This window comes from Numenius arquata, chromosome Z (genome assembly GCF_964106895.1).
Source record: "Numenius arquata chromosome Z, bNumArq3.hap1.1, whole genome shotgun sequence".
Taxonomy (NCBI): domain Eukaryota; kingdom Metazoa; phylum Chordata; class Aves; order Charadriiformes; family Scolopacidae; genus Numenius; species Numenius arquata.
The window spans coordinates 56,854,528-56,879,769 of record NC_133616.1 but is presented as its reverse complement, the minus strand read 5'-3'; the positions used below and the strand labels follow the sequence as shown (position 1 = coordinate 56,879,769).

The 25,242-nt window shown below is 37.3% G+C and overlaps 1 protein-coding gene across 1 annotated transcript in view; it reads right to left on the bottom strand.

Moving 5' to 3' along the window:
* Positions 1-25,242, bottom strand: part of ADAMTS19 (ADAM metallopeptidase with thrombospondin type 1 motif 19) — a 146,615-nt gene that overhangs the window by 990 nt on the left and 120,383 nt on the right. Inside the window, exons 20-22 of the mRNA XM_074166133.1 lie at positions 23,187-23,391; positions 21,133-21,285; positions 2,653-2,830 (exon numbers count right to left, since the gene is read on the bottom strand). Coding sequence (XP_074022234.1) covers positions 2,653-2,830; positions 21,133-21,285; positions 23,187-23,391 — 536 coding nt within the window. The remainder of the gene's footprint in view (positions 1-2,652; positions 2,831-21,132; positions 21,286-23,186; positions 23,392-25,242) is intronic.

Below are 25,242 nucleotides of genomic sequence, written 5' to 3'. Positions count from 1 at the left end.
GCCACCAGAAGAACAGGAAGCCTCATCTTGAATAATACCAGAATGGGGTTCTCAATGACACCTCTAAGGGGATTTTTTTTTTTTTTTTTCAAAGGCAGGTAGGGAAATGTAGGGATTAAAGCATGGAGACTGCTGCTGGTTTTCTGATTCAGCTTTTGCTCAAGAAATCAAGCTTTGTGCTTTGTTGTCAATTAACGGAAATTGAACAAAACTACATGATGTCTTACATCATCTTTCTTTGTAAATTAAATAATCTACTAGACCTCTAGTTTTGTCGGGCTTCTTTGTTCAATGGAACAGAAATATATTGTCTTGCTCTTACAAGGTTTGAGGACAGATAGCAAGTCCCATGGTACATTTTGTATCTAGAAAAATGACACTTACAGTATGGAATCAATAACAGTTGATATGTTGGCAAATATACTTGTCCAGGCCCAACTACTGCATTTTGTGCTTCTCAAATGCACAAATATTGTGCATTTCTTACCTATCTGACCATTTTCTCTCCTCTCTGCGTACATTCAAGATGTGTTTGTTTTTTTTTTCTTTTTTTAAATTGTCTTCCAAGACATTGGTCTGACTGCATCCCCTTTTTAATCACACCAATGGGTCTTCCCTACTCCATGTCAAAGTCAAGCTTACCTTCACATCTTTCATGTCTTTTATTCACCCGGTTATTCAGGTTGTTCTATTAGTAGTCTGTTGCTGCCTTCTAACTGTGGGAACCCCTGACTATCAAATTCTTCCTCAGTAACCTTCTAAAATTACAAGGACATCTCACCAGCCTGAAAAGCCACTGTTTGATTTACGTCTTCCCACAGTTGTCATAACTGTTTCGTTCTCTGGAGCAGTCATAAACATTCAGAAGCAGAAGTCTGACTTCTGTTGTATGCCTGTTGTATAAAACAGGCATATTTTTCACGTGCTTTGGCTTTTTTCTTGCGAAGCCATCTGTTAATCCACGCACCTGTTTTGCTTACAAAGGCCTCTTACACTGCTTATTATAGAAGGACGCTGGTACCAAGTTTGGGTCTTTTGCACATTCAGTTATTCAGGCTGTAGTGCATACATCGAATTAACATGGGAAAACAGTAAAAATAGGGCACAAGAAACAGACATCATCCTAAAATCATCATAAACACTGAACTGAAAAAAACAGTCAATCTCAGAAGATCTGAGTCGCTCGCCTTTTTTAATAGAAGGGAAAGAGAAACTGAGAGCATATTTATAGAAGAGTAGAGATGGTGCAATCCACTTGACCTTTACTAGTTGTACCCCCAAATCCAGGGGATCTGTACTTCATAATAGGAATAGAACTGGAGTCCAAAATGATCAATATATTCAAGAGAAGCATTGCATTATGTATTTTGGAAATGTTAATGTTTCTACTGGATTGGATTCCGACTCTGGCTGGATGAGATTCACCTGTAGATCACAAACATCAGTGCTGCATAATCCATTCCATGAGGAGAACATAGCCCAATCTTTTTTTGTGCACTTCACATTAAGTCAAATTTTAATGAATCCGACACTGTATTTTTTCTGTGAAACTGTGATTGACTTTATTCTGTGACACAAAGCTGCTTATACCTCACCACAGGGAGAGAGTCAGTGAAGAAGTGATGGCCTCTTGCTTCTGAGAGATCACTTGAACAAAGAAAGATAAAGTACAAAGGGCAATCTTACAACAATGAAATAGCAGAGGAGAGGGACATAAGCAGCAGCTGCCATTTCATCCAGCAAACTGAAACGATGACTACTACACAGGAATGTTTAAGGGTTAAGAACTCCAAAGAGAAATAGCCGTCACTGACTTAAAGTAAGGATTACCTACAACCTGAAATGTTAGATTTGCTTTCCATGCAGGAGTAATCTATTTGACAGGAGGGTTTATCTTAACAAGGGCTCTGAAAAATCATCTGGAAAGGGTATGCTGTCTTACAGCAAGCCTTTGAATATCCCCCAGTCATGCTCAAGAAGCAGTGAACAATCTGGGGAGCTAATGGTAAGACCATCATCAACAACGCACCAGGCATTAACAATTAACAGAATTAAGAGTTCTGTAGTTATACAGTAACGTAATTTCTGTAAGACCAATAGAGAACTGAGTTCCTCCAGGAAAAGCAAATCTCTTCATGCTAGTAATTTTCCTTCACAAGTCCTAATCCATCAGGCACAGACTGTAGACACTTGAACTAAAGACAAATGGAAAGAGCTGTTTGTATTTGAGGAACAAATAAGGGCTTCCTTGATCTCACAAATATCATGAGAACACAGTTTGCAGAGCTTTTAAAGAGAAAACAAGATATTTTCTTACTTTAGAAATGTCTGATAAAATTGAGTGGACAAATATATATAAACATATATAATATGTTTATAATGTCTCCAATATATAGAAACATGTTTTCATCTCAGATGTTTTGTGTCCATATATCATACAGTTCCATAATATGGTCCTTCCTTGGATAACAAAACCCTTCACCATTCTGACGTACAGTCTCTAATGTACACACTGGAAAACTGAGGCAGAGAGATGAGTCTCCATACACAATTTACATCTCCTCAGTCCTAGCCCTCTGTTTTAAACTGGGATCATCATTACCCTATGGAGAGAAAGAATTAAAGAAAGATTTCCGCATTTTGACTGCTTACCTAACCTGGGTGATGTTATGGTGTTGACATTAATTTTCTCATTGCAGGGGTGGAGATGGCAGGGTCTGTAGGCTGCAGGCTTTTCTGAGGAAAAGCATTCATTGCCATGCCTTCCTGTGATCTTGTGCATGCACTGGATGACTCGGGACTGCATCCCTTTGCCACAGGTGACAGAGCACTGGAACACACAGAAGATACACATTCATTGGAAGGGTATTTTTGCCTGTAAACATGAAGGTTAAATGCCCGTCCAGGTGAAGTCAGTGGCTGCTCCTTTAGTTGTCAGCACTCCAACATTTTTGCTTTCCATTCCGTTAGCTAAATGAAAATCAATTTAAAAAGCACAAATAAATTGGCAGTATTTATTGAAGGACCAATTCCAGCATCCTGATGCTGTCAAGGTCCATTTTATAGAGCCTGTGATGAAACTGAAACACAGCAATGTGCCTAAAGAAAGCAGTGGCTGTTCTCCTCTATCTGTATCCTCATTTACTCTTATTAAAGGTGAGGGTGATGGAAAAAAAGAAAATGCTCACAGACACTGATAGAGAGAAGGATTTTTAATTAAGCCGTTACTCCTGCCAGTGCAGAAGTGCTCTTTCTACTCTGCAGAGTGTGTGTGTCGTCTTTGTGTCACAACTTCATGTTTTCACGTGTCCCACAAATGAAACACACAACGTGAGACATGCTGCCTGGCCTTTAATCAACCTTCCCATCTTGTTGCCACAGAGAATGAGGTCAGAAAATAAAACAGCTGAGCAGTGTAATGATGGTAACGTTCTACTTCTATCACAGTAACATATTAGAATGAAAACTTGGGCAGTGCTGTAAAGGTGCATAGAAAACCTATTGCAAACCAACAAAATACATTCTTTCCTCTTTGGTGTCTTTTTGTGAATAAAATTTAACAGGGCATGAATTATTTTTGCATCCACTGACATATGATCTATTGCTTTAACTACAAATTAATTCAAAAAATTATATATTGCAATTTGCTCCTGCCTGCTAATGATTTTGACTCAAGTACCCAGAAATTTCATTAAGTTTTGGGGAAATTTACTATAAAGGACATATTCAAATATTAATCAATTTCTTGCAATGAATGTTACAAGCACTGGCTGAAAATTTATGCCACTATCATCCACATAATCCCGAAAATACTTTTTTTCTAAAAATCTTAATTATGTAAACATTCAGAACACATTTCCTCAGGAAGATTCAAGAAGCAGCTGAAAAAATGGTGAAATGAGAGAGAAAGACAAGGAGAGGGTGCTATAACAAAAGAGGTTTCTCAACCATCCTGTCTCAAGATGGAGATGAAGAAGTATCGTTTTCTGCAAAGCAAGAATAATTTTGAGTCTAGAAAACAACACTAAGGTGTTTTTTTACCCTTTAGTTTTATTATCTATGTGCTTTTGAGTGACGTTTTAAACAGTATTAGCTGGAGGAAGGTTTTACACATGCCAAATGGGAAATAGAGGGTTTGCACCCAAATATGTAAATTAACAGGGGTAAGACTCATGTCTTTTGGACTCATGAGACTGCAAGAGAGGTACAAGAGACTAGGATATACACTGGAAGGGTGTTTTCACAAGGACTAAGCAAGATCCAAAGCACTTCAACTTGTACCCACATGAAATCAAACACTGGCATTATATAAAGACAGCAAGTGAACTTGATTTTGCATCTATTCTCAGTGATGTGTATCAGGAATAACTCCATAAAGTCAATAAAGAACTATAATTTCTTTCAAAGTTTATCAGATACAGCATGCATGAGCCAAGGAATGAAAAGACATTCAATTATGCATACACAACAGCAACCACAGCCTAAAATATGAACCAATATACTGTTTACAGTTGCGAATCCAGCTAGTACTGAAGTCTCTTCAAAGTAGAAGTCTGTGATCAACTTTGAATTTTGTATACTGCTTTTAAATTGCATGAGAAAAAGCCTCTCAACAGAATTCCTTTTCCTGAATTCTCTGCCTTTTCCCTGTGCAGCTAAACATAATCTGGCTTCTTATAATGGCCTACATTATGCACATGGTAAACATGTCTAATCACACATGTACATATCCAAAGTTAAGCACCAACATCAGCCAGAACATCAATCTTAATCTTGCCAAAATTCTAGCTGCTTCTTGGATTCCTCTCTCTATAATTTCAAAGAGGTTTATCTTTGGAATACTTTAATGGAATAGCAAGTGAGACAATGGAATAGCAAATTAAAAAAAACACCCCACCCAGCAACACAAAAATCTGCAAAACCTGAGAATGAAGGAAAGATGAAGGTAATATGATGAAGATAATATGATGAAGGCAATAAAATGAAGATAATCTTTGAAGATCATCACAATGATCCTTATTTAGAGTAATTTTGCACACAGTATTGTATTTTTTTCCCTTCAGTAAAACACTTGCATGTTTATTAACCAAGGTTAAGAGTATGTGTGACCTTGTAGTATGTATGTATCTTCTTTTATCAGTTACAGAGAAGGAGGACAGGACAGGCAGGAGGATCTGGTACATAAGATACCCTAAAAACAATTTATCTGCCCTTAACCTTTGGTTTTCCTAAAACAAGTAGGTGCAACCGAGCCATCTGGAGTACTGGAAAGGAGAATGGGATTTGAAAACACTGGACTTCTGCTGACTAAAATTGGCTCCAATGGTGCGTGATGCATAACAATTCATGTATGCAGGTGCCTTTGTGGAGAGCGCTCTGGCAGCAGTCACATCTTCTCTATAGCAAATGAGCTCTGGCCTGAAAGCCTCTCGTGACTGCAACTGACAATACACAACAAGCGGAGAGATATCTCTCTCTCGCCTAGTCGTTGTTTAGGCCCTGAGTTTCTATGCAGAATTTGGAAATATTTTTGGCATTAAAATCTTAATTGGTGATTTAGCATCCCTTTAATGACCGAGCTTTTGTGAGATACTTCAAAGACCTTTATGAAGCATTACAATGCAGTTTTCTAGCCAAAGATGTATACACCTTGCAAACAATTTTAATTTTGCATGGCCTACTTATTAACATTCCAACTTTAAGAGGAAGACACCAACACTAAAGAATGATAAAATAAAATGCCTCAGTTCATATAGGAAATATGTGGCAAAGCAGGAAATAAAATATGAAATTTGCCTTCTGTTTTATCTTCTTTTATTTTCACAGAAATGTACTCGGTTTTAACTTTGCATTTATTCTTATTTTATAAAACTTTTATAAAGTCTTGAAAGATGTTTGGGGAAAGCTGTGAAGAGGCAGGGCTACCACATTGATTTGCAATCCAAAACTTTCAAAGCCAGCCTGATCAGTTTACAAGTAAAGAGAGTTTTTTCCAGACCACTAGTGGTTTAAAATCAAGCAGGGATCTGATAGTCAAGCTGTGCTCTTCCCTATTCACACAACATCAGCAGCAGTGGTGTCTGACTTCAGAATTAAGAATTCTACTGTTTGGAGGCCAGAACAAAATAATATCACTTTACCATATCTATATTATCTCACACTCAAAACAGTATAAAATAGGATATTTATTAGCAAAATTTACACATGGAGCAGATCCACACAAAGCAAAAGAACTATTTTTAGTAATTTTAAAAGCACTTGAAAAGAAAATGAAAAATTTTCAGACAACCCATAGTATTTGCTCAAAATTAGGGAAAACTCACTTCAAATATTGTCTTGAGTAGTACATTTGCTAGCTACACAGGCAAACACTGAGATTTCTGTTTGCCTCCATGAAGTGGTCTTAAACCTGAATTTGTGTTGCATACACACCAGACAACTGCTAGTGTAATTGAGAGCAGCCACTGAATATTGGAGGATAAAAGGCATCCATGATATTTTTCTTTTTCACTCTGCAAACGTATGGACTTAATCCAGTCTCTTTAGGAGACACCTCAACTTCTGCAAACCAGCTAGAGGTCACTCAGAGCAACAGCTCTGACCCTCCTTTTGATACTCATTTTATTGCATATGCACACATACATTCTAGCTGAAGCAGACTCTTCCAAAACTGTCTCCTAAACTCACTTCACTTTTTGGATTTCTCTTACTGAAAATATTCAACCTGAGGCAAATACCTCTCACTGGATCTGCAGGTGTCGCATTTTAGGTAGCACTTGTGGTAGGTAGCTAAAGCTGAATAGCTTCTGTATACTTCTGGATTTTCCGTGTTTAAAACTGTAACAAAACTTTCAACTTACAGGAACCAAAAAATATGTTATTAAGCAGTGAATTTCATCAGATAGCAATCTATGTGTCAAAACTGCTTGTATATTCCATGATTTTATATATAAATATATCTAATAGTATAAAGCTTATGTAGATAAAATTTACAGAAAATGACCACTTCAAACCAATCTGTAGTAATTTGCATTAATTCAGCAGACCTCAGATTAGTTTCAACCCATAGCTTTTATTATTAGTGAATGCAGAATACTTTTCTACAGGTCTTCTTCCCACCCCCTCCACCTTCCAAATGTCACTCTTGCACATGCTTTATTTAACTTTTGTGGTGGTTAATTATATTTTACTTCTGACTGTTCAGATGACCTACACTTTAAGGCCATGTAGCTGATTAGCAAAAATCCCCATAGGACAACTGTGTTTGTAAGTTTAGACTAAATGTTCTAATACGTAGCCAGAAGTTTTTTATGTGGCTGTTAATCTGTGCATTTTGGACAGAGTCCTAAAGGTACTGTAAAACCGTTCAAGCAGTGAGACATGTAAAACATTCCTGTTAAAGATTAAAAAAAATTCCTGGATAAATATAGTTAACAGCTATTTTTTTTGCAAGTTTTTCTTTCTTTCAAATAAAATCTACCCACTCTGTTTGAATTTTGTCCTACTTTTGAACTTCTTTTAGACACAATTTCAAGGACAGAATCCTAGGCGTTAAATATAACAATCCCTACACTTGGCATGCACACCCGTTACCCAAGATTCCTTCTTTCTGTTCCCTGCCAAAGATATATATTCTGGAGAGAATACATATTCCCAAGGCCAACAGCTGAGGAAGGTGCTGTAATGCCTTAGCTGCTTCCAGCTGGCCTTCATAAGAAGTAGGAATTCCTAAATTAAGGGAAAAATTGTCACTGGCAGACAGTAACGGTCAAAATGCATCTTTCTGCCAACACAACAGGCAATCACTGGAGAGGCTGATACAACCCACAATGAAAAACCCAATCTGTGACAATATTAACAGAATTGACTTGGACAATTTATTTTCAAGAATAAACTGATTGTTCAATAAAAGGTTTTTACAAGTCTAAGTAGCATTCTAAGCGGAGAGCGATGTGCTCATAAGGAAACTCAGTGATGAGTTCCATTGGAAATTATTAGCAGAGCATTCCTAATCATTTATGTATAGGTTCATCAGTTCCAGCATTTAAGCGATTTCAACCTTTTCATAAAGTGAGTGTAAAACAAGGATATCAAGCGATCAGACTTTAGCAACTGGATTCGCATTTGCTTACATGCTTGCAATCTTTTAGCAAATGTTGTATTTATACGAAGTTTGCTTTTGAAGCCAGGGAGTAGATGAAAGGGGTGCATTTATTTTCAACAAAGACTTTATAGTGAGTTTAGCAACATTCTTAAAGATTAATAAATAAAACAAATAATCTGCTGTTTTTTAAGCACTTTTTTTTTTTTTTAATAAAAGCATTTGTGAACAGTGTAACTAATGCAAAAAGAGGCACTAATGGAGCAAACATAAGATGGAGTCTGAGTTCTCCCATGCATCATTTCCAGGAAGGTCTTTCTGCCTCTCTCATTTCTGACACACCCAACACCTCAGTATGTGAATGCCAAATTTAAAATTCAGAACTTGTGCTAAGTTTAGCTGAAAAAAGTCTGCTGTCGGTCTCTCCTAAGTTTAGCAAGTTTCAGTTGTCCTTATTAATTTTATTTTGCTCTTCTCCTTTTTATTTTTCTTCTGCCCTCCCTCCCCCCTGCCTTTTTCTTTCTAGCTCTTCTTTCTGCTGTAAGAATTAGTACTAGATAACTGTTCAAAACAGGTAAGATTTTAAAGTAAGACAAAAAGAGCCTCAGCCCACCTTGGATAAGTTGGGCTAGAGACAGGGTACCTATGGAGGAAACCCTCATCACCCCACCTCAAGAATCTGGACCTCTTCTTCTTCTTTTTTTTTAAAAAAAACCCCTCATTACCTTCTCATGCAGAAAAATTCAGTTGTTTGATGGACAGTGCGAAACTGCCTTTGGTAACAAGACAAGATGCAACTGAAAGTTTACAAGTAAAATCTTGTTGAGGAAAACCACATACAATTTGGTGTAATAAGATTATTAGCGAGGCAACAAAAATAAAATATTTTTTTCTACAACAGTATATAAAAATCTATACTTGAGAATATCATTACTCATTTACTCTGAACCCGTAATGGGGTTTCATAGGCATCAGTCTTAACAGGCTTGCTGGACTCATCTCAGAAGTAGCAAATTATTGGTCTATATTTGAGACCTGCATTCAGTTTCCCAATTTTTTTCTTGGATAAACTAATGAAACACCGTCACCCACTTCAAGATTTAAAAATCTTGATTGTCTCAATGAAACTATTTTGTTTTGTTAGTACAGTTGGACTTACTAGTTCATTTAGGAAGCCCGCTTAGAGAAGTACTGGTGGGACAAGAATCTTCTCAAGCTCAGGGAAGACTGACGCTGTAACATACTTCTTACAGGACTATGCAAGGAATGGGTAAAAGATCCTTGAATTTTAAAGGGAAATTTTTTTGCAAGACTAAAGACTTTTCTCATATGGCACACAGGATAGATTTATATCCCTCTGGAACCAGAAAAAGAACAAAAGGAAGGGTATTTTTTTCTGGTGGATTCTTCCACCAGCTTTATGCTGACTTAAAAGCCTTTGTTATGAAGATTTTCCTTTCCTCTACAAACATAAATCTGATTCAGATTGTATTATTTTTTTAAAAAAATACTGAGAGAAATGTTCCTGAAAACTTAAAAGTGAAGACTAAACTTCAGTATTAAGCTGCAAAAATTTCACATACGACAACCTGGAGTCCTGATCCATAAAAAAACCAGACTGTATTACAGGCTCTCTTTTCCTTCCCCAAATTAAGCAAGGTATTAGTATTTTTCTCTCACAATCTATGTCAAAGCATTGACAAAAACTGTAATACCGTAATAGATACAGGAAGCCATGTTTCTTTAGGCAATTGATGCAAACTCAAGCCAACAGTTTCACCACAGCGTTATTATGTCTTTTTTTCAGATAAAGGTGTAGCAAAATGTGTAGCCCTGCTTAATCTTAAATGTGATATACTCTCTAAATTGACTGAAGACCATTACAATTTATAGATCTGTAGGGCAAACGTAAAATTATTTCCATGCTTCTCAGTGATGTGAAGCCTTAGATTTTATTTCCCAGTTCTGTAAATTGTATTTCTCCTTCATAGTTTTTAAAGGCAATAGAGATAGATACAAAGCTAAAACCAAATATTCAACTTAATTTTTTTGATAAAATAGATGTATGATGGTTGTGATATTCTGAGCTGAGGGATGTGAAAGCAAACTATATGAGCACCATTTCTTTAGGATCTTGACCCTTCAGCCAAGGAAACAAACAACTCCAGTCAACAACACTTTTACAGAACTATCACTTGTTTCCAACAACTTTGTGGATATTTTATCAATTCTAAAGATAGTAAAGGTTTGCCTAAGGCTGTATGTTATTTTTAAAGTATGTCAGCAAAGAAACTGGGAGACAATTATTTGTTAGAGCCATGTGATAGAATTGGTTTTACAGATGCAACTCATAACTGTGTAAGAGGATTCACACTTAGAGGATTAGACTCAATATTATACTGCCAACACTTCGTAAAAAATCCTTTATATGGCATACTGTATATATTACTGCCATTAGTGCTTAGTGATGAATACGACATTATTATATCTCACGCTTTCATATCTAACTGCATGGTATTTTGGCAGGAGATTACTTTCCATTCATTTTAACTATCAAACATGCAAAAAAAAATCTGGAAACAGATTTGATGACATCATAATTACCTTTATCTTTCCAATGAAATTAATTGAGTATGTCATTCTGGACTGATGAAAATGAATTCTTAAAAAGAATTTGAAAAATTTTTGAAAGAAAGCTTTTGAAGATATAATTTAATGCTAGCATATATCACAATGCTGGCCTGCTGCTCTGTAGAAAACTTTCCAGGGAAAAGCACAGCTCATCAACACAAAAATGTAATTAAAGGATTATGGTATTTCTAATGAAAAGACAATTCAAAGAACCCATTAAAGACATAAAGGAAATGTCATAGGAGGGGAAAAAAACCCTCCAAGAAACCCCTTTCTCTTCAAAATTTCTACTATTTTATCTACATGTCAAAAAACTGGTTTGTACTACACAAAAAAAGCCCTACGTATTTGCCTTTAAATAGCTCACTCTATGTAGCACTCTCAAGTTTTTTGAGTAGTATTATAAGTAAAAGAAAGAGCTCATCCCTAACAATGACTTTACTTCCACTATATCTACCAAATTTTAAATCATGAAGATCTGAAGTGAAGAGGTAACTCAGCTAAATGGATATGAAAGGCATTAAAAAAAAAACCACAAAAAAACCCCCACAACAAATTGAGAGTTTATGAGGAAACTGAATCCTAAGGACTTTTTTTTTTAAACTGAAATACCATGATTCCACATGCAGGTCATTATTTTTGAAATAAAAACCTTAAAAGAGAAACAGGGAAAATTAAGTAGAAAAATAACTTACAACTATAAAAAAACCCTCCCAGGGTTTTTTTAACCTGGTTAATTTTCTCTTCAAAATGTCTAAACACATTCTTCATTGGAAGAAAATGGATTTCCAGCAAATGATTCTAACTGCTTTATTAGCAGGAAAACCATACTGAAGTCTAACACTTTCATTATGTATGATGAGGTCACCCAAAAGCATGACTGTCCTGAGGGAACTATCAGAGGGCCAGGAGATAGACAGACCTAGCTGAGTTGTTGTGATCCTGTGATAAACTGACCAAAGAATAATCATTACTTTTGGGTGAACTCCTGTTTTATGTCAACATTATTGGAAGTATTAGTGGAGGGATTAGATGAGTGAACTCTGGAGATTAAACATAAATCTATGAACAACAGCCTGAAACAGCACAGATAAAGCAGGAGAGTAAATCTGTCTTGTGGTATTTAAAAATATGTAATATTGCCTGTAATTCTTTAAAACTGGTAAATGAATAATGTTACATAGCTATTCTGATTCTCTCTTTCCAGTCAGAAATCACAGAGTTTAATTTGAAACAATTATTTCAAAATAAATTTTCAAGAATTAGTTATTAATTTTATTTTTGAAGTATTTTCAGCTAGTCACTAGTTAGAAGCTATTAGAACACAGTAAAGAGTGAGAATCCCACAGATTAAAACAAAGTAACAAAAAATAACGATAAACGTGTTTGTGACAGAGTAAGTTCATAGAAGATTAAGTTTATCACAAGAATGAACACCTGAGGCAGTGTTATCTACGATAACTGCATGAAAGATAGGATAAAAAAATGCACGATAGAAAAAACCACACAAAAACCAACTAGATCCCACAAGAGCAGAAGGATTACATAAATTCTAGCAAAACCCAAGTGAGCTGGCTAAATGAGTTACATGTTGGCAGATCATAGAGATGCTGAGGAAAACATTTGGAAAGAGATAGAGATGATCTTAGAGATGGAGATACAACAGACAAAAGAACGCCTACTGGACTGAGTCTCAACGCTGGACTGAGTAATTGAATTTTCCTGCACACATCGACAGCTTTGGAATGACTTGTCAGCCATCAGAGAAAAAATCTAGGCATTTTCATGAACTGACCAATGAAATGATTTGACCAATACGTATCACTAAGGAAAAGCAAGACGGAACATTAAGAGAGAAAACACAGTAATGAACATGCAGCAAAGGCCTAAGCTCAAAAGATAGGTCACCCAAAATGTCAGGGGACTGATGTTCTCCAAACTGTGGGACCAGCTATGAAAAGTTAGACAAACTGTAATGTTTTCCAGTTTGTATACTGAGATAGTACATAGAAGTACATAATCACTTACTGTAAAAAGACTGGAGAACCTTACGTAGAATAGGCTGTACATATACAACACATTCATTTCAGTTAAATGACAGCCTGAGAAGATAAAACAGAAGTTGCTGCTTTTGTTTGTCTTGTCCCCTCTTTGCCGTACAATGTTACTTCTCATTCCACTCGCTCCTTTCTTAATTAATTGTGATGTTATGTGGTGTTATTTTTTGGACATAAACTCAGCATAGCTTCTTAGGACACTGAAATTCTAATAGTCAGTGTAGTTAGTCCCTATCTTATAAACTTTTTTTGAGAATAATCTTTTTAGACCAGGCCTGGCTGAGCAAGAATTAGTACACATTGAGCAAGAAATCAGCACAAGAACACTGAAGGGATGCTGAGTGTTATTACTCTTCCTCATTCAGAAGAGCACTCTGGAATACACATTCTGCGAGTTGGGCAATAAAGTTCTGCATTGTAATGGTTGTGTAGTAGAGTGTTAGAGTAAAGATTTCACTGGTAAAGCATCATTCGTCTACCTGCTGAATTATCTACCTAGCCTTCCAGAAGATTCATTGTTCAAAGATCCCAGTAGCCCTCAACAAAAATTGGTAGGCATTTCTGGGAAAGCACATGACAAAGTCCTGGATATAGGACATTGCTTCTAGTCAGCAATTCCCAAGAATGTTTTCCTTTATTTAAATCTATGCTTATATGCATGCGTGTGCATAGCTATCTCCCCTGCAGCAGTAATGCCTGGCCTGGCACTATAAGGCTCACAAACAGAAAAGTTTGGCAATTGGTATATGGCCTGATCTAGACTGCGCTAGAATGGCTTGAAAGGCAGCGGCAGTGGCAAATGAGGTGATGGGAAGCTACTACTGCTGTCCTCTATGACTTCTGCCTTTATAGCTGCATGACACATCTCCTGCTAGAAGGCATCTCCTTTGCCTGGCCTTGTTTGCTCCAAGAGATCATGTCCAGATGTTGAAAGACAGCACTGAGCAAGCCTCAGCACAAGCAAGTGGGTTCCTGCTGTCTTCTCTGTAGCAGAAACACTTAACAATTATTCAAAGGCATCCTACTTGTACTTCTAGTTCTAATAATTATAGCTAAGGTGTTTTGGTTTGTTGTTGTTTTTTTTCTAATTCTGGTTTTCTGGTTTCTAATTCAATTTTTTTCCCTTGAAGACAATCCCCATCTCCTTTTTAAAAATAAGATCCAGTATCAAATTCTAATGTAATACAAATTTTCTCTTTGTGAAGACGTTAAACCATGATGCTTAACAGTTTAACCAAATGTTCTCTCTGAAACCATACCTTTGTATTACTCTGCGACATTTCAAGAAGACTTTCACTTAGTTGGTCCAAAAAAAGCTATTTTAAGAGCTTGACCAATCCACTTCTCACGAAAACATTTCAGCTTAATTTTGGGAAGCTGAAGAAATCAATTTTTAATTTTAAAGAATGCCTGAAAAATATTCTTACCATTCTAGACATTCAAATTTTTTACCTCATTGCATATAGTCAAAGATGATTTTTAAAATTTTTAAAAGACAAAAAAATTGTTATAAATTAGCACTTTGGAAATCTGATATATGCAGTTTTTGGATTCCAGATTATCAACTCTCTTCACCACAGCTGAAAAAGGCCATTAGTGTTAACAGACAGTATCAGCACTTTTCAGACTGCCAAATACCCACATTGTCACTTTCCCGTAAGGCTGTAGGAAGAGTAATTTCTTCAAAGTCATTTGTATGGAAAGAAAAGTGTCAGATCACAAAGCTCAGCAGATGCCCTGGATCTCTGAACCCAACATACCACTAAAATATCTATCGCAGCTATCTATCCTTTTGGGCAATGCCAGATTGCCAAATATGGCAATTCAATAAACAGCTAGACAAGCTGCCAGTACAGAAGATAATTACAGAAGCTAAAGGGACAGTTATTTGTCAACAACAGAAACCAGCAAAATACAGATCATGTACACAGCATGGGGACCTAGAGTCTATTCAATTTTAGATAAAATGGGCTACATCGTCTAGTGAAAAGTTTTTTTGAAATTCATGCTGACACACCAATTTCTGCTTCACTAAAAGTCTGCTTTGATGATATAGACCCATCTTTCTCAGACCAGTAAGCCAGACTCTGATCAATCATACCTGTCCATTTTAAGTACTGTCAAACACTGGTAAGGCAAACAGCAGCCAGACTGCTTGGCTGATACCTATGGTTTCAGGCCATTGGTAGAATCACAGAGGATATGGCTGGAAGGAGCACCCAGAAAATTTGTACAGCTGCCCAAAGATACAAAGGCTATGACTGCATACTAATACTAACAATAGATAGTTCTGAAATATGGCTGGGCATGTGCAGAAGAAAATGTCATTTATTTATAAAGGTCTCAGTTGTCTGTTTTAGCAGTACTTGTATAATTTTACTCCTACTACCAGGGAATAAGAAAAATTCAGCTTGTTCAGGTATATTTCAGACCTCCCTTTCTTTTGGAATTTCGTAGAATTCCTCTAACTGTTAATGTTTATGAAAGTGACCTAGAAGTCCACCTTTTCGCTACTGATTTGTGTCCCTAACATGCATCTCAGCATGCTTCCCTCGGAACCCCTCCTTAAAATCAGCACGGTACAAAGCAATTACATACAATTGCTGAACTCACCGATGTTACCTTTTTCTTTCTCAGACAGGCCACAACAGTGGCTGTGTAAGTGAAACCCCTCTTTCCACATACCACTCCTTCTGATGGCACCCTGCAGCATGCTGTACATCGTGGAATGAAACTGTGGCTGGACAGACCCACTTAAGTATGGGGCCGTATTTGCCTCTGCTACATGCTGCCAACTTCCAGGCATCCCCCTCTATGAGGGTTGGGGTTTTTTCATCTTTTCCCTTTCTTATTGCATTATACCATCTCTTGTACTCCATGAGAAGATTGTTATGGGCACCCACTTGTTTACTTCTTGAGGGGAACACTCAAAACAAATGTATAAAGGCTGTACCTTCTGATTGAGACTCTCCCCTAGGATGCACAGGAAAAAAAAGAGTAGCTGCTATCAGGTGGGTTTAGAATGTTTTTGTTTTGTTTTCCTTTTCATTATCTGTTTTCTTATATGGCTCTCCCCCTACCATGTCACTTGTCAGGAAAGACTGCAGGCATCTTTCAGCAGGAACTGTAAGCTTCTTTTGTTCTTGTTCAATTCTGTTTTCTTTTTATATGGGGGCCAATTCTGATGGGAACTACTGGTGGTCCTCAACTTAATTTTTTTCTAATATAACCCCACTTACAGATAATGCAATTCAAGAAACAACAGAACATCCCCTTATAACTTGATTGTGCCTTTTGATTCCTGTTTGGCATTCCTAAAAACTTTGCTTATCCTAAAGAGGCTTGTAGCAGAAAATCAGCAAAGATGCCCCAATAGATCTGAGTGAGATACAGATACCAGAATTTCCGATTTATGGGTGATTTTGTGTGTGTGCAAAATGGGTAATGTTTAATTTTAAAATCCTTTGCAGTCTTATTAGTGCTTTTGCCTATTATTAAGGGTGGTTTTGCTCTGTTTTTCTAGAAACTACCATGACATTACATTTATTCCAGGCAAAATAATACAGTATATTGATCTATTAAAAAAAAACCAATAAACCAACTTGATCTGAAACAACTGATGTTAATATTACAGGATTGGTTAGAAATGTACAAAAAACTTTCCACTCTTATTTCATTATATTGACATCTTCCATATGATTTGCTCATACTTCATTTCTGAAACAAAGACATACCTCATTTGCTGGAAACTTACTGTATAATTAAGTCAATATAAGTTATCAACGTGATGCCAGTATTATTTTGACTTCTGTTATTTCACAAAAGTCACATCATTTCTTTGTCCATAAATCTATTAATAGTGTCAATATTTTGACTCATGGCCAACACTGTTCCACTCCTGGAATCTAAAAGAGCTAACAATTTTGGATGAGGATCCAAAGAATAAAACCAAGGCTAATTACCTTGTCAGTAAAACTGTAACATTAATATTATCCAAATTCTATTTTTTTTTAATTGAAGGAGACCAAGACAGTTGAGTCTATTTGAGTCTATAGCACAGCAAGTACTGTCTTAAGTAAATAACTGGGAATAGGCCATGAATTCTGGGGGTGATTGGTGTAAAAACCAAGCAGTTGTTTCAGATGTCCTTTCAGACTCACTGGAAAAAATTTAGCAGATCAACCTTTGCTCCCCATTTTTGCTTCTTCAGGTGAACAAAGCGAACTCCATCTCAACCACTGGGACCATTATCCCAGATGTCATATTTAACTCCTCTGCCTCTCTGGTCCAATACAAAAATACCATTTAGAAATTCTGCTGCAGCTGCTTCTTTAGTTTCTACTGATGCATCCTCTTTCCAGCCTCCATAGCCAAACATCTTTTTAGAACTTACACCATATTATCTTCTCTGGTCTCCTATATACACGTACCTTTTATTTTTTCACATCTTACAAATGCCTGCTCCTAAGTTCTACTCTGTTACGCACTGGTTTAATCCTATTATCCCCTGCTGAACCCCTCCAAACATTTCTGGTGTATCATGTCAAACTTAATCTTTTAATTATTATTTTCAAAACCCAATCTCCAAATTATTCTCCCTTCCAAAATTCATCCTGCCTCACATGCTTCATTTATTCCACCAATGTTCTCAAGATTCTAGATAATACAAAACCCAAATATACACAACTTTTTACATAAAGTAAAGTACCCTAGACCTGTTGCCCTTCAAGCACCCTATGCTGTTGACTTTGTTGGAGAATGACTTCTACAATGTCTTTGTTGGAGAATGACTTCTACAATGTCTTTGTTGGAGAATGACTTCTACAATGATGTGAACTTCTATAGTAAGCCAGGTAGATGTGTAAACATGCAGTTCATATGCATTTAATTTCGCCTCTCCCCTGTCTGCTTGTTTATTCTTCTGAGCTTGACCCTGTCCTTGTATAGCCTTGAAATGGGCGGCAACGGGCAGTTTAGCAAAGGACACTGCTTCTAGTAAGCTGAGCTATGCCTCACCCTAACGGGTGCTATAGTAGCTATGAGCTTTTCTCATCTGAGGGTCGTTAAGAATGGTATTCCAAGGACAGCATTCACTGGGAAAAGACAATGTAATTGGTAACGTTACTAGGTGCTGGCTCCAGAAGCTCAGTTTAAGCTTTTATTCTTTACTTTCTCATCATACTCATTTTCCTCATGAGGGCAGGCACAGAGCCCAACTGATGTTAAGAACAGTAATGTTTAGCATATTGAGCCACCTTGCTGACTTAAGAGCTATTATGGAGTTTAATGCTGCATACAGTCCAGGTCATACAGCATGCTTTTAAATTAATTCAGAGTTTTAGAAGGACTGATGTGTTTATTGACCTATTGGAGCTTGCAATTTTGGTAAAATTTCTTTGATCTTGGTATTATTATTAAAACATTGAGCAAAAGAATTATTTGATCTCTATGTGACTGTACCTCTAAAAAAACCCCCTCTATTACAGCACTACTATGATTATTAATAATGGTATCTTCTCAGTGCAATTCAAGCTTCATTTAAAATTATGCCTTAGGAGTTCAAGGGGAACAGCAAAGCCAATAAGGATCACATTAAACCTCTTGTTTCAATGTGTGAGAAGCGTCATTTAAATTTTTCAAGCCAAGTCTTGGCATTAGCTTGGGGGAACTTGGCTCTGCTCAAAGGAACAGCCTTCTGTCAATGTCAAGAACGATCCTAAAGAGTAAAAACAGTGAACACAGAAGGCTGCACTGAACCTCTAAGTTAGAAGCAAACAGTGAGCAAAGATTAACATTTATCTGAGCTTTCCATTTGTTTCCCCCATTGCAGGCATATTAACATGTATGCCATGACTTCATGTTGCTATGTACTCTAGCAATGGAACAGAATAGTAACAGGGAAAAAAAAAAAGGAAATCCAAGTATATTTTAAATTGAACTCATGTCTCTGTAGAGAAATTTAAGTACCTATTTTTTAGCATAAATCTTGGAAAATCTCAGCTGCACAGTCAGGCTGTAAGTTAACTGTAGAAAAGGTTTTGTCAATTCCATATGAAATATTTCCTCATCTTCTGATTTTGAAGTTTAAAGTACAATTTAGGTGACAGTGTTACAGCTTTGACGGTAGGAGGAAAGCAGAACATAAAAGATGTCAGCAAATTTTAAACAGGAAGAAGTATATTCATCTATGACATAGATGTTTCTGAAAAGTACTGAAATAGAGAACAAAACTCTTCTCCAGAGGGCACTGAGAACACGGTGTAACTGTCTGAGCATCCCCACATAGCCTCAGCAACCCAATTTGAATGACTGCTTCAACTAACAAAGCAGATGGTCATTTCTCCATTATCTACTCGCTGCTGGTGCTAATGATAAATCATGCAGCTTTTTACTGCAGTTCTGTGATATGGAAATGCAAATACTAAACTTCATTGCCAAACACATCTTCTTGTAAAAGTAACCCTGCCACTGTAGTTGCTCCTGTTGTTAAAAAAATTAATAATTATACTAGTTTGTGCTTTTGAAGTAGCTAATGTAGGGGGGTTACCTTGCAGTTTTTGTGAAGATGTTCCAAAATATTTTCAAATATTTAAAATGATCACCACTAGAAAAAAATAATTATTTGACACTACCCTTTATCCTTCAAATGTGAAAAAAGTAAAGAAAACGGAATAAATAGTAACGTGAGAGTGACAATTTGTACCCCATCATCATAAAATGGGAGGTCCCAAGCAGAATTCTATGAAACAGTAGTTGCCCACAGAGTACTTGCAGCTAATTCTTGGAAGACTGGCTAGTCATACACTGTTGGCTTTAGTCCTTGTTTCCAGCTGTTACATCACATGAAAGACAACTAAAAATACATTAAATACTTCTCCATACAAGCAAGTAAAAACTGCTGCAATGTTAGGCACTGAAAGTAGAAGTGTTGTGTGCAAAGTTACAAAGAGAAGCAAGGGAAAAAAAAAAAAGATAACAATTTCTGCTAAAGTGTGGCCTGTGATACGGCAAGAGAAAACCTTGACTCTTCAGGTTCAATTTCAGTATTTCAGCATGTTTTGGATATTTAAAACTGTATCAGATGTTCAAGGTCCCAGCCCAATTACACACTCAATAACAAATCTAACCAATATTTTCTGATAAAGTTTGGCCTATGCTTATGTACTTCACTGAAATCAAAACCCATAGGCCAAGGAAATAATGTACTGACAGCTACATGGAGTGTTCAGAATAGACAGTAATAGATGGTTCCTAGATATTAAGTGGTCTATGTAGAAATTTAATAGGTTAAACGTGCTTCCTTATAAGGCTGGAGAGTGTAACTTATTGGAAACACAAATAAAATATGCAAACACAAATTAATGAAATGTGCAAACTGTGAGGTTGGAGTAAGCTGCAGTTTCTGGAGTTGCTTGCCTGCCTACTGGCAACAGTAAATTTATACCAGATTTGCACGATACTGAAGATCCATCTCACACTTTTTTCATATTTCTGATTTTTATTTGTACCGTGGTCTTGGTGTGACTACATGTTTTGATTTTGGATTTTGGGGTTTTTTGTAGCCTTACTATTCCCTCAACTGGGAGACTCCTAAACTTCTGATAAAAGCAATCTTACAAAGCACTCAGATTGCAAAATCATAGAATAGTTTGGGTTGGAAGGGACCTTTAAAGGTCATCTAGTCCAAACCCCCTGCCATGAGCAGTGACATCTTCAACTACATCAGGTTGCTCAGAGCCCCAGCCAACCTGTCCTTGAATGTTTCCAGGGATGGAGCATCTACCACCTCTCTGGGCAATCTGTGCCAGTGTTTCACCACCCTCTTTGTAAAAAATTTCTTCCTTATATTTAGTCTAAATCTTCCTTCTTTTAGTTTAAAGCCATTACCCCTTGTCCTATTGCAACAGGCCCCCAAAAAAGTTTGTCTCAATCTTTTCTGTAGGTCCCCTTTAAGTACTGAAAGGCTTAAAGTAAGGTCTCCCAGGAGCCTTCTCTCCTCCAGGCTGAACAACCCCAATTCTCTCAGCCTGTCCTTATAGCAGAGATGCTCCATCCTTCTGATCATTTCTGTGGCCCTCTTCTGATGTGCTCCAAGACGACCATGTCTTTCCTGTGCTGAGGGCCCAGAGCTGGACACAGTACTCCAGGTGGGGTCTCACTGTAGCGGAGTAGAGGAGCAGAATCACCTCCCTCGACCTGCTGGCCATGTTTCTTTTGATGCAGCCCAGCCTTCTGGGCTGTGAGCACATACTGCGAGCTTTTACTGTACAGCTTTTCATCCACCAGTATCCCCAAGTCAAAAACTTATTATGCTGTGGCCCACTAGTATCAAGGATGTCTCACCTTAGACCAGTCTCCCATTCTCCAGACATAGCATTTGGAATAGTCCTCACAGTCCTCTGCTTCTTTAGGTCTTGTGGACAAAACACATTTCTTGCGGGGATTGGTGCACCTCACAGTCCGATGCCGTACTCCCTTACCACACTTTACAGAGCACTGTTGGAAAAAGATAATTTTCAGGATTCTACAAAAGTCATAGTTGCCTCATTTTATCCCATTGTAATGCCCTTTGCCAGGCTAACATAAATATTTCAAGACTTCAGTGATTTCCTGACTTCCAATCTTCAATTGCATAGACACTGGATTTGTTAAAAAATAACGAATGAACAAAAAATACTTATGGGGCAGAATGATGATTGTTGCATTTTCAGCTAAAATATATAATTAGATCAAAAAATATTTGCTCAAGGAAACTCTAGACTCTAGACTTTTGGATAAGGAAACATCTGAAAAGTTATGATGAAGTGAATGCAAAACGTTATATGGAAAATATTAGGCAATCTTTGTTCTGTGAATGAAAGGAAATATAATGAAAGAAAATCTAAATAATGTTCATCGGAATAAGTTATGAAGCGCCTTCAGAAAAATTCTACTACTGTCTAATAGACTTATTTTGGGAGGGAAAAAAAGTTAAAATGGAAAAGTAAATATTCTAAAACTATGCAAGAATCCAGACTGAATTTGAAAATTCAAAGTCACTGCATATACAGTATGTGAAAACTCTCTTTGACTTGGACAGAAGGTCTTAATCTATGTTTTTTTCCACCATTTCCACTTATATTGCCAAAAATTATGCCATTTCCTTCTCAAAACATTATCATTGCTTTTGATCATCCCACTGCTTGCAGATCAAAACTTTCCTTTGCCAAGCTGATTATAACTGCAGGAAGCAGTAATGGCTAGCTTCCAATATAATGGTGATAGTAGGAATGGCCATGGGAAACACCTCACTCTTCAAAATATTTATTGCTTCCAACAAAAACATGCTTACTTACTTCTCATCTCTCAAGTGAAAACAAACCAACTAAACAATCCGGGTTTCTTTTTTGCACCTCTGTAAGTGAATACCATTCTTCTCACAGCCAGCCCATCCACTGTAAACCTCTGTACACCAAACCGAAAACTGCTGCTATTTACTTCTCTGATCTCCTTGAAAACTTTCCCTATGTCTTGGCTCTTTCTTCCTTGGGTACCAAGGGCTGCTGCTGAGCAGAAGAGTCCAAAGAAGGAACTATATCCACATTCAGAATCTGCTATTTGTATTTTGAACCCAAAGGGACCCATAGCACAGCTTATGGTATGGGAGGTAATCAGATTTGCCTTGCTCTTCCAATGGAGAGAGACACTCCAAATAAAAACTTCAGTTTGTCCAGATGGCAGTGATAACACCACCCTTCTTCCACCACAGTCAATTACTTTTAAAAGTAGTGTAGCTTTTTAGAGAAAGAAGAAAGTCAAAGGGACATACACATTAAAAGATCTTAAATTAATAAAGCTTTTGAAGTAGTAATTACATTCTACAGCAATGCTTCAGGATGCAACGTATGCAAAATTGCATTATTTATAAGCCCTTTCACCCACTGCTTATGCTGTTCTTGGAAAAAGAGGTGAGAAGAGAGAGGAAGGGAAGGAAATGTCCTTCTTTGCAAGTAACTCCCCTCACAGCCTCTCTGAAGCAGAATGGCTGCTGATCAACATCCCTTGGCACAAAAGTATGTCAGAGATGTTCCAATCTGAACCCAAGGTCTAGTAGCCGATAAGCAATGGCCTTAATTCCATTTACCCCTGGTTACCCACTACTACAGTCAGGGCATAATTGATTATACGTGCTTGAAAACTGGCCAAAAGAAACTGTTCCAGGACATTAACTAGGTAAAATGTAGTAGTTCTGCACGGTTGGTTTTCTTAGTCCCTGATCCCTTTGCCAAATCATTACATGAGGACCTTGAAAATCATTAGGCTGAGCTGTGACACTTGCCACTGAAAAAATCGTATTTCCAGAAAATAGTATGGTATAAATAATCACTATGAACTATTTGTATAAATAAATACAGCACCTCGGACCAGACTCCTGCCTCCCACACAGTCATGCAGTCCTGGCCTTCACAACGTTGTGCAGAAGCAGGCTTTGGCCCAAGGCAATCCCTTTCCCTAGCTCTGATCAGGGTCCCATTTCTGAGCTGCTGTGTGCAGGCAACTTGTCTGTTCTGGGTCCCTTTTCCACACGTCCTTGAACACGGAGTCCATTCTGTCATCATCCATCTACAAAGAAATACAGGCAATGCAGTAACAAGAACTCAGGGAGGGAGAAGTACCATCACGTCATCTTACTTTCTTCCTTAATAGTACACACACCCAAGAAATACTTGCATATTTTCTGCCTCCTTTTAACTTCACTTTGTTAATGGACTACCTATTAATCTAATATATTTCACATTAAATAAGGTGTTAATGCTCATATAATTTCATTCCCTAGCCCATTGTCCCCATTTTTTTAGAGTACTCTTGTCTCATTTTAATTCCAATTAGAAAAGCCAAAAAAAATACACACACATTTTAAAGATGACAGATCACTGATCAGCCTGTTACTCTCTATCTATATGGCTATCTATATGTCAACTGCATGGCACGCATGTGCATTCTTTGAAAATACTCAGCTGCAAGACAGGATCACTCCTATGTAAAAGGCTCGTTGCACTGGAGAAATATAAAAGCTCAGACTTCTTCGTGTTCTTCAGGGTCAGGCCTAACTCAGGCTCTGTGGTTTAAATCCTAGCAGCAAGGAAGCAGCTTGGCAAAGCCCACGTACCTGGAGGGCAATCGTTCTAGAACATAATTTTCCCCAAATGTTCCACAGCTCCAGACTATGGCCATGTGCCCTTAAAAATCAAACAGCTCTGCAGTACACAAGTGTGTCCCAGGAGACTTAGATTGCAAGGGAGAACTTTTAGGAAACTGAGATTAAACAAATCTGTTCCAACCTTCTGTCACGCATTTGTTGCAAGAAAATAAAACATTTAACTAAGGTTTTTTTATTATCAGTCCAGAGACTCAGTTTATAAATCACAGCCTGTCAAGATAATGCAATAGAGTTTAAGATACTTCTTCAAGTGCCAATAACAAACTAGTTATGCAAGCATATGCTTTAGTTACATTTCTGTTGAAAGCTAACAGTATTTGTTTTGTAAGAATCACTGTTCTAAAAACTTAATATACAAATTAAGGATCATGATATGATCATGATATGCAGAGCATCTCTGAGTACCAATTAGCAACATTTAAAATGTTTCATTTCTTAAGCTGAAAAAACTACAGAACGTTGACAATTTATAGTTGGCAAGGCCTCAGGAAAAGATCAGACTACTCCATTTCTATCCATTAAGTGCATAGTGATGTTAATAAAATAAAATAAAATAAAATAAAATAAAATAAAATAAAATAAAATAAAATAAAGATTTGTTCAAATATGTATATAATGAAATACAAATGATCCCTCCAAAGTGTAATGCCCTACTCTGGGGAAGTCCAAGCATCACTGGCTCGGTCTTACTCAAAATGTATCATAACTTTATCAATTTCAGCATTTCATCCTTTCCAAGAAAGCTATGTCTTCTGGTTCATTTTACATACTTTCTTCAACAATATTTGCATTTCATTTATTTTGCAGTGTTTTCTGTAAAAATACCATCTACCTCTCCTCTAGATGACTGCAGTAGACCTGCCTGTCCCGGTGCTTACCCCTGGTGATGCTAGCCGACTATTGCTTGCTGCTCTCCCTTCCCTGGAAAGCTGGCAGATACCTTCCCCATGTCCACACAGTACTTGTGGACAGTCATAATTCTTAGCTGCCATTTGGAAGCAGGATGGCAAACTCTGAAATGGGACACTGTGCCAGCCTGGACAGCCAGTGCACGGCGCAGACTGACAGCTCAGCTGCAGGGACACCAAATGGGGTGGGCTTTGCAGGGCACAGGCTGCATGTTGCAGCTGCCTCCTGGGCAGAAATTGAGAGAAAAAAAAGATCCTCCAGCTTCTCCTTCCTTCCACCATCAGAGTCTAGCTCAGCTTACTGATCCAAAGGGATCAGGGGAGAGGGAGGAGAGGAGTGAGGGG